The following is a 10,110-nucleotide window of genomic DNA, read 5'->3' on the forward strand; positions in this document are numbered from 1 at the left end:
ATAAGGTACAGGACATTGGTCTCTCCTCATCTGCTAGCGTTAAGACGCATGTGGCTTGACTGTTCCAGGTACGAGTGCAGACCCTAACGCCCAACAGAAGGATGGACGCAGTAACAGTGAAGGCAACACCTCAAGAAAACAAACCCAAGAAAAGAGCGTAAAGAAATCTAAAACATGTACTGTCCTTTAGAAACCTACAGCTACTTCGGACATTAAGGCCGGCACTTATATGGAGCGTGGACACCAACGCCCTGCTGTGTCACTTGAAGTGCCGTCCAGTAGGTTCCCATGGACTCCTTCCAATCACACCTGCTCATTCTTTTCCGGACCGTCCTTGCAAATCTGCCAATCACCAGGTCCACTGGGGTCATCCACTGGGGTCATCCACCAGATAACAGCGTTAACGATCAAACTGCATTGTTCTCCTCCGTGACCTGTGTGTGTCTGATGTCACAGTAAAATACTTCAATGCACGAACTTCAGTGTTGTTCACTTGCTTGTCCCGGAAGCTTAGCTTGTTAAAGAAGACACCACTACATAGGGCAACAGTTGTTGGCTAATGTTTATTTCCAAACACAGCTGTTGTTGGTCAACTGGAATTAAATGAAGAACAGCTACACAAAAATGACAAAATGACCGGGTAGCCATCGCATAACAACATGCCACATTCAGAACTTGGGAGCTAAACAAAACCTGCCACATCCTTTACAGTCCCATTGCACTGATCTAACCCCAGTACCTTCCACTTGTGAAGTCACCGGGCCGTCTGTTATCAGAACGTTTGCAGACTATAAATGTCCCAGCAGTGAAGTCAGTCTGGCCAGTGGTTGTCAGTAAGTGCCAGTGCAATCTTGAACTATTCTAATCTAAACACCTAGAGGAGAGCATTCTGACAGGCCTAACTCCCCTTCTATATGCTGTCAAAGTGAATACATGTGTTGACTGCTTGATCAGTGGTCAAACCGAAGAGTGATATGACCACTGCCTGTCGTACATTTTTCTTTTTTTAAACATTGTGGTCTCCTGTGGGTCTTGTGGTCTCCGGTGGGTCTTGTGGTCTCCGGTGGGTCTTGTGGTCTCCGGTGGGTCTTGTGGTCTCCGGTGGGTCTTGTAATCTCCTGTGGGTCTTGTAATCTCCTGTGGGTCTTGTAATCTCCTGTGGGTCTCCTGCGGGTCTCCTGCTGGTCTTTTTGCAGGGTAGGTTGCTAATTAATGAGAGGGTCCCTTCATGGTGGGGGAAGTTTGTCACTGTTATGGCTGCTTTCCTCCTCACCCCTGACCAACATGTTGCTGTACATCTTCTGCTGCTGCTCTTTAAAGGTGTCCTTCACCTTGGCCCTCTTCAAGCCCCCGTCCCTATAACAAAGCAGACACGTCTTAAACACGCATGTTGTCTAGGAGACACTAACACGTGTAGTCTGTGACCAGCAGTGACGCTCTTACCAGCAAAGGTCCAGTAGACCACCTTGATGTGCGATGGCTGACTTGACTCTGTTGGCAAACTGGACAGCATCCTCCCCTTCCTGAAAACAGACAAGTCAGTGGCGCTCAGGGCATGGCTGGCAGCTACTCTGTCTGTGTGTCTGTGTTTGTGTGTCTGTGTGTGTTTATATTCACCTGTTGGTGCATGGCAGGCAGGTACCAGACATCACAGACTATTGCCCAGCTGGTCATCATCCGGAGCAGGTAGCTCACCATGTTGTACTTGGCACTGTTCCAGAAGGCATCTCCAAACTGGGGATCATACTGAGACGGGAAGGTGGTTCCACAGTTGACTGAAGAAACTCAAAATGTGTGCCGTCTTTTCCCAACACTACGATACTACAGAGAAGTGAGAAACTGAACAGATGTTCCTCACCTTTATGGCCACTGGGTATATTGTTGCACCAATTTCGAAACTTCCCTTTTTGAACATCATGACTGATGTGTTGTTTATGCAGGTTCCTGGAATCAGAAACATTGACTGGAGTTGGAGTGACTCATTATAGTAATGCATTCTATCAGTTCCCGGCAGATGCCACTCACACCAACATATAGGATCAATGTAATCTACCTAACTAAGGCAACACCAATGCAACTCCATTTGGCCATTGTAGCACTTACCCTCTGGAAAGATCAGGATAGGAAGTTTTGTCTTGTCATTCACATGATCCCTCAATCTGAGAACATAAAGAAATTCTTAATTTGATCAGGATGAAGTGTGAACACTGAAACACTGAAATGATGTGCCTAACAGACAGCAGAGAATAAGTAAACTGTTTGGCAGGATAATATTATCTGGAACTGCAAGTATAATTAGATAAACAAATAACGATAATATGACTGATTTATTTGTATGTAGCAATTTTCCACTGGCATATCAGAGCTTGTTTGAACATTGCTGGCAGGAATACTGGAGTGCCTGGTGCCACGAATTTGCCCAACCCACTGTCAAATGAGTAAATAGGTTAAGATCACCTCTTGGCCACTAGGTGGCGATCTTTCATGTCAGCTCTCTCAAACCAGATGTGAGGACAGGCCTTCGCCATGGCTCTCTGCAGCACTCCCATCAACCCACCATGTGACTGGCCCACCTTAAACACATCAGCTGAAATAACATCTAACAGCCTCGCAACACCTTTCACAGACAATTCATAAAGTTGTCGTAAAAAAATTATAAATTAGTAAATGCATAATACATAGGGGAAAACGCAGCTCTCTCACATACCATGGCATAACACCCATCGTTGCAGAGAATGACCACATCAATCGGAGAGGTATGATTGGCCACACAGATTCCTCCTTTTCTGGGTCGGTTTTCTCTTTGAAACACAGAGAACAGACACAGATGCACTGCAATGTGACAGACATTCATCTGACATCAAAGCTCCGTGCACACCTCGAGGGACCCGAGGGTCTGGGAGATGATGCGTGTCTGTGTGGAGCGTTCACTAACTTGTTGTGGTAGTGGATGGTAGCAGAGAGGCCTCGGGCACAGATCCGATAGCACATCACATGGACCCATTCACTGAGCCAGGACTTCAGCCTAGAAGACACACACACACACACACACACACAATGAAGTTGATTATAGAAATGCAATCAGAAGACCGATGTTAAAGCCACCTGTGAAGCTGTAGAATGGATCCAGACAGAGTGACCATACCTCCATTCAGGGAGGAATCCCACAATGGTGGTTCCGATCACCAACCAGGTCAGGCCAATGGACGCCAGCATGATCCTGGAGAAAACATCCGGAGATACAGTACCACAACACACACTAGCGATGACTCGATGAGCACTTTGTGACGCAACACCGCCAGCTTGGACGGGTGTTAACGCCTGTCTATTCAGCGCCATGGCCGTTAATCAGTGGCTGGGTGGCGGCGACCACTGTATTATATTACTGGTGTACAGCAGGCTGTTGGAGAGCTGAGGCCTGCCTAAAGAGGAACACAATGACAGACTTCACACTGATAATAACCTGAGAGGAGCCAGGATGCAGTAGCGTACGAACACCCCCAAAACCCAGACCATGGTCAGTTTGAGGCTGATGTAATGAAAGTCGTAGTTGGTTCGAGTTAGAAGGTTCCACCAGACCAGCTCCTCCGATGAAAACCGCTGGGTCACCTGGAGATCACAGGAGCAACGTTAGAAACCACCTTGGTACAGATAAAAAGGTGGGGATTTTGGGAGGTCAATGATGGGTTTGGGGTCAATGGTACCTCATCCTCGACGATATCCTCGACGCCTCGCCTGTAGAAGTAGAAGCAGTCGCTGAGGGAGAAGTCTCCCCCTAGGGGTGATTTAGGACGACTGCGCCTTAACTCCCCCAGCTCCTTCTCCATAGACCCTTCTTCTCTCTGGATGAGGCCTTAGAAAATACACAGACATGCTAACGGTTTCAGAGAGAGCTTTGTTACTGCAAGCACCCGACTGACCACACAAAACACACACCACCCAGACTGACCACACAAAACACACACCACCCAGACTGACCACACACACACCACCCAGACTGACCACACACACACACACACACACACACACACACCACCCAGACTGACCACACACACACACACACACACCACCCAGACTGACCACACACACACACACACACCACCCAGACTGACCACACACACACACACACACACACACCACCCAGACTGACCACACACACACCACCCAGACTGACCACACACACACACACACACACACCACCCAGACTGACCACACACACACCACCCAGACTGACCACACACACACCACCCAGACTGACCACACACACACACACACACACACCACCCAGACTGACCACACACACACACACACCACCCAGACTGACCACACACACACACACACCACCCAGACTGACCACACACACACACACACAAAACCCAGACTGACCACACACACACACACACACAAAACCCAGACTGACCACACACACACACACACACAAAACCCAGACTGACCACACACACACAAAACCCAGACTGACCACACACACACACACAAAACCCAGACTGACCACACACAAACACACACACACACAAAACCCAAACTGACCACACACACACACACACACACAAAACCCAAACTGACCACACACACACACACACACAAAACCCAAACTGACCACACACACACACACACACACAAAACCCAAACTGACCACACACACACACACACACAAAACCCAAACTGACCACACACACACACACACAAAACCCAAACTGACCACACACACACACACACAAAACCCAAACTGACCACACACACACACACACACAAAACCCAAACTGACCACACACACGCACACACAAAACCCAAACTGACCACACACACGCACACACAAAACCCAAACTGACCACACACACACACACACAAAACCCAAACTGACCACACACACACACACAAAACCCAAACAGACCACACACACACACAAAACCCAAACAGACCACACACACACACAAAACCCAAACAGACCACACACACACACACACAAAACCCAAACTGACCACACACACACACACACAAAACCCAAACTGACCACACACACACACAAAACCCAAACTGACCACACACACACACAAAACCCAAACTGACCACACACACACACACGACCCAAACTGACCACACACACACACGACCCAAACTGACCACACACACACACGACCCAAACTGACCACACACACACACGACCCAAACTGACCACACACACACACGACCCAAACTGACCACACACACACGACCCAAACTGACCACACACACACGACCCAAACTGACCACACACACGACCCAAACTGACCACACACACACACGACCCAAACTGACCACACACACGACCCAAACTGACCACACACACGACCCAAACTGACCACACACACACACACGACCCAAACTGACCACACACACACACACGACCCAAACTGACCACACACACACACAACCCAAACTGACCACACACACACACAACCCAAACTGACCACACACACACACACAACCCAAACTGACCATACACACACAACCCAAACTGACCACACACACAACCCAAACTGACCACACTTCTACTAGACTGAGCACACAAACACCTTCATTATTACCACACGGACATATCATAAGTTCTGCTACCAGAATCCGTTTTTACTGTTCACAAATGCTCAGAATGTTTCTTGAATTACTGCTTCCTCAGCTGGTGTGTAAATACTGTAAATCCTGTCAGTCCACATCAGGTTTGCACACTAACCTTTATTCCCGTTACTTCCCTTATCAGTATTGTGTATCCATTTTTATTTTTCACTACATTTACTCTATTATTTGTTTTTTGGGGGTGTTAGGAAACTGCTACGCACGCATTCATTGGAATGGTTCATACACTCAATATCCTGTTCACATGACAAAACCTGAAATTCTGAACACACACACACACACACACACAACCCAGACTGAACACACACAACACACCCAAGCACACGTATCAACTTGTCCACTGTATCTTTTCCTGATCTGAATATACTGTACCACCACTGCCAGTTGATAAGGAAGATAAATGTGTGTAATCATTAACCGTACAAAGCATTCAAAGTGTTAGAAACAAATCTCTTCGAAAGTTTCATCCAGCTTTCAATTCATTTTCAGACAATTTGATCCAAATTGCCAAACGTGTGGTTTGTGAGGAGCTGTTTAGGAAGGAAGTCTATGACTGAAAGTGGATTGTGACACTGATGCCATATGTTGGGAAATAGACACACCCTGGGCCAGGCGTAGACAACTTCAGTCCTGAAGGGGCCACCGTTTATTGTTCCTACCTGGCATTTAACTGGCAACAGCTGATGCTCCAGGTCTGAATCAGTCCCTAATTAGGACAGGATGAAAACAAGATGCGTTTCAATCCTCCTTGACCGTTCTAAGCTAATGACTGAGGGGGAGCCTCTCCTTGGAGACACGGCAGACCTCAGCCCTAAGCCTGATGAAAGGTCTTACCAATACAACCTGCCTACAGAATCTCTTTAGAAAAAAAGAATCACAGGCCATCAAATATATTAAAAGGCAATGGCACATGACTTCCTGGGACCAGTTCAGATAACAACGACAGCTGAGTTGATAAGAGAGCAGTGCTCACTAACAAACGGGGCCTATCTCTTTGTGTGTCGATCAGCATGAGGTCGTTACAGGTCTAGGACCAGTTTACCCCAGCGCACGGTTTCTCCTTCCCTTCAACAGGACTAAAGACAGTGTTTTCAGCAACAGAGACACTATCTGATAACACCCAGGGCAATGTTCAGGACAGGTAGATGGAGTGACGGAGTGAGATGGATCACCCTGCCAAAGCAGCAATTACTCAATAACCTTTACTTTCAATGAAAACAACCAGCAGCTACATTACAAGTGACTATAGACAATTGTATCAGTACAACACAGAAGCCACCCTAACTTTCCAAGACAACATACAAAAGGAGCATTTTGACGCGCGGTGCTAGGTAGCGAACATAGCACTGCGCGTTTGATTATATGACAGCGGATTGCGAGCGGACTGGTTAGATCAGTAGACTGACAGGCAGCCAGTCCAGTGTCACAACATACAGTAGAGCACACTGTAAATGTGACTGAGCTGGTCCAAGCTGGCTCAAAGCCCTCTCCAATATGAGACCTCGGCCAGGACCATGAACATGATCACAAGCTCTCAGAGTAATCCTGTGTCATATCCTGTCCTTACCATCGAACGTGTCTTCAGAAGGTTGAAAATCTCCAGTAAAATTCTACCTATTGTCAACTTACTCCTATAGTTGACTAACTGACTAACGCAGATGTCAGGACTGATGTCCATGCACTCAATAGAGGACAGCCACTGTATTACTGTAGTACAACAGCACAGTAGAATCTGTAGGATCACTTCCATCGGTCTGCACACAGCAGAGGGACAGCAGTGGATTTGTGTCCCAGTGTCCTTGAGAGGGAGAAGACCCAGAATAAAGTAACATACAGATAAGAACATAACTGGGGTGAGATTTCAGGGTGTGTAAAGACGTTTCTCAAGGCTGGGTAGAAGAACTGACTTAAAAAAAAAAAAGAAAAACACTCTTTCCCAGTTGCCCCGACAAGCAACTTTAGCAACTTTTACTATGTCATCCCTTAATCTCACTGTCAATCCATTCAAACAATAATCGCTGTGAGAGATTGTCTCATTTACTCACCATTGAATGAAGGGGACTTGAGAATCTGCTGCTCTGTGTTGACTGTCTGGATCCTCAACGTGGCCCACTGCAGGACAGGAGAAATGAGAAACATCTTTAGCCTCTGACCATTGACCCCCTGACCCACAGCAGGAGGGGAGAGACTGAACACAAACACCATTCACCCCCGATAACCTTTCACTCCCATGACGTCAGGTTTGTTGAACGCCACTCATAAACACAAGTGAGAGGACAGGAATGAGTAAGCCCATTCCTCCAATGTAAACTGAGCGAAGACCATGGCTAGCCCTCAATCCAAGACATTTAGTGTTTTGTGTACTGCATGTTCATTTTAGTGTCAAGTTAAAAATAGGACACATGTATGGCACATGGCTTATATTTAGGTCAAGCTGAATAGTGAACGTTTTAGACCCCCATAGACATAGCAGTGCCACTTATGTTGTCAGAGGCAGTCTACCAAACTTCTCAGACTTTTCCCAGATGTTTTACTCCTTCGCCTGTGGGTATCTGTTGGATGGCTACTTCAGTACATCTGCAATTTACCTCCAGGGTTTTTATGAGGATCTTCATGTAGGTCTCAGAGATGCCCAGGGAGAATCCAAACATGGCAGGCACCATGAGAAGAGCCACAATGAGGTATACCCACACCTTCAGCCCTGCCAGGACCACGGCCCAGAAATCCTCCATCACGCCACAGCTCTTTCTGCAGAAACATGAACATATACTTCAATATATGTAGAGTGCCATTGGGTCAAAGTGGAAAGGGACATCAATACTGCATTGAACCAAGGGGTGCAGGAGTGTCCTGCCTGTATGTACGTGTGTTATAGCCAAGTCTGTCACGGCTGCTGGGCTTTCTGGGAACAGGAGCTCAGGATGTTGCAGGTTAAATACTATACAAATGGCTCAAATTTAACATGTAGTTTCCCCCTTACCAGGTAGGGAGTCAGTAGACACGCTAAGACATGTAATGTAACATCCATTAGGTTTTTAGAACTGTACACTGGATTAGCTTTCTCTGTGAAGCACATTTTTCATCTAGGTTTAATTTGTTTCTCCTTTCATAGTCTGGATCTTTTCCAGCATCCTGTTACCCATAACATCCATGATGTTATTTAAAAAAATTCAGAAATATACAGTTAACTCCACTAGTACTGAGAGTGATCATTTTAAAGGCTGTATTCCATTGCTTTCAGCTTCCACTCGACAGTATTTTGTCAGAGTACCAAAGGTATATTTGGCCAGATTAACATAATGCATAACAAAGCATATAATTTCATGCAATGATAGACGTATTCAGTGCCCCATAAACATCACCAGATGCTGGGTATCTTCCCCGGTGATGCTCTGCCAAGCCTGCACTTCAGCCATCACCTTGTTTTGCAGCCTTTTTGTCAACATGTGAAAGGCATGCTCACCTGAATCTATACATGGCAGATAGTGATCAGATATTATCATTGGCATTTGAAACAAACCATCCCATTTTTTTGTAATCACTGATACACGCATGAACAGTCAGATGATGATAATTATGCACAAAAAACCAACCACTGCTTAGGTCCACTGTGCTACAAATGAACAGACAACCTGAAATGCGCCTGAAATGCCAGATGTTCGGTCCACCTCTGACAGTAATACCAGTAGTTAATTTACAACAAACCTACGGTAAAATATGAAATTTCCCGTTGAACTATGTAGCACACTACTCGTCAGACTTGGTCTTGAGTTAGGCCTACAACGTTGCCATAACTAAACCCGTCTAGCCCAATAACGTTCAGTAAAACCTGATTTGTTATACTGGGAGTATTTTAAAATAAATACTCATACAGGCTTGGTAAGGTATGTAAAAACGATACTTAACATCTCTCGAACTGCAGCCCTAAACTTTCAGGAAAAACGTTGGACATGGATCACATTCGTAAAATCAGTACAGTAACTAACTATTGCAAACTAAAACAAATACACGAATGAAACGATTGAGCCGAATTGTTAAAAAACACAAAATTAGCGTTGGTCTATCGCGGGCCGGTCTAAAATTATAACAATGTGAGAAGCTCAAAGAAGATAAAAAGCCCAACATTAAAAAACACATTTCTGTAGGCTGAACGGGTGAATTATACAGAGCCTATACTAATTTGACATCGTGTAGGCTATGCGCGTCACCACATACACCTAGATTTAAAAAAACAACATGAAATCATACCAGTAAACTAACTTTCCCACGCTATACAAAACAATCTTTAGTCGATTTTCCAGACTTGCTCGGACAATCACATTAAATTATCCTTGTTGTTTTCCTGGCGTTCGAAATCTTAACCTACCTGTCAAACTTTAGTACACACTACCATGCCCGTCCCTGCTGTAGAACTCACGCTAATGCTACAACAGTCCGTGACAGGTTGAGGGCGCACGCCACCGCAGTAATACAAGTGTC

The 10,110-nt window shown here is 45.9% G+C and overlaps 1 protein-coding gene across 2 annotated transcripts; it reads right to left on the minus strand.

The window, feature by feature from the left end:
* Nucleotides 1-184: 184 nt before the first annotated feature.
* agpat9l (1-acylglycerol-3-phosphate O-acyltransferase 9, like) lies at nt 185-10,103 on the minus strand. 2 transcript variants are annotated; one of them, XM_010876712.3, is made up of 14 exons: nt 9,998-10,103; nt 8,220-8,379; nt 7,677-7,743; nt 3,705-3,853; nt 3,464-3,609; nt 3,146-3,220; nt 2,936-3,025; nt 2,708-2,801; nt 2,458-2,573; nt 2,104-2,159; nt 1,859-1,944; nt 1,618-1,746; nt 1,444-1,523; nt 185-1,356 (listed from the first exon to the last, which is right to left on the minus strand). In XM_010876712.3, the coding sequence occupies exons 2-14, from the start codon at nt 8,361-8,363 to the stop codon at nt 1,227-1,229; spliced, it is 1,362 nt and encodes a 453-aa protein (XP_010875014.2). In that variant the 5' UTR covers nt 8,364-8,379; nt 9,998-10,103; the 3' UTR covers nt 185-1,226. The 2 variants fall into 2 exon arrangements, with proteins under 2 accessions (XP_010875014.2, XP_019908297.2); XM_020052738.3 differs by lacking the exon at nt 9,998-10,103 and adding an exon at nt 9,880-9,951.
* Between the last annotated feature and the right edge of the window lie 7 nt (nt 10,104-10,110).

This window comes from Esox lucius, chromosome 13 (assembly GCF_011004845.1).
Source record: "Esox lucius isolate fEsoLuc1 chromosome 13, fEsoLuc1.pri, whole genome shotgun sequence".
Classification (NCBI taxonomy): Eukaryota; Metazoa; Chordata; class Actinopteri; order Esociformes; family Esocidae; genus Esox; species Esox lucius.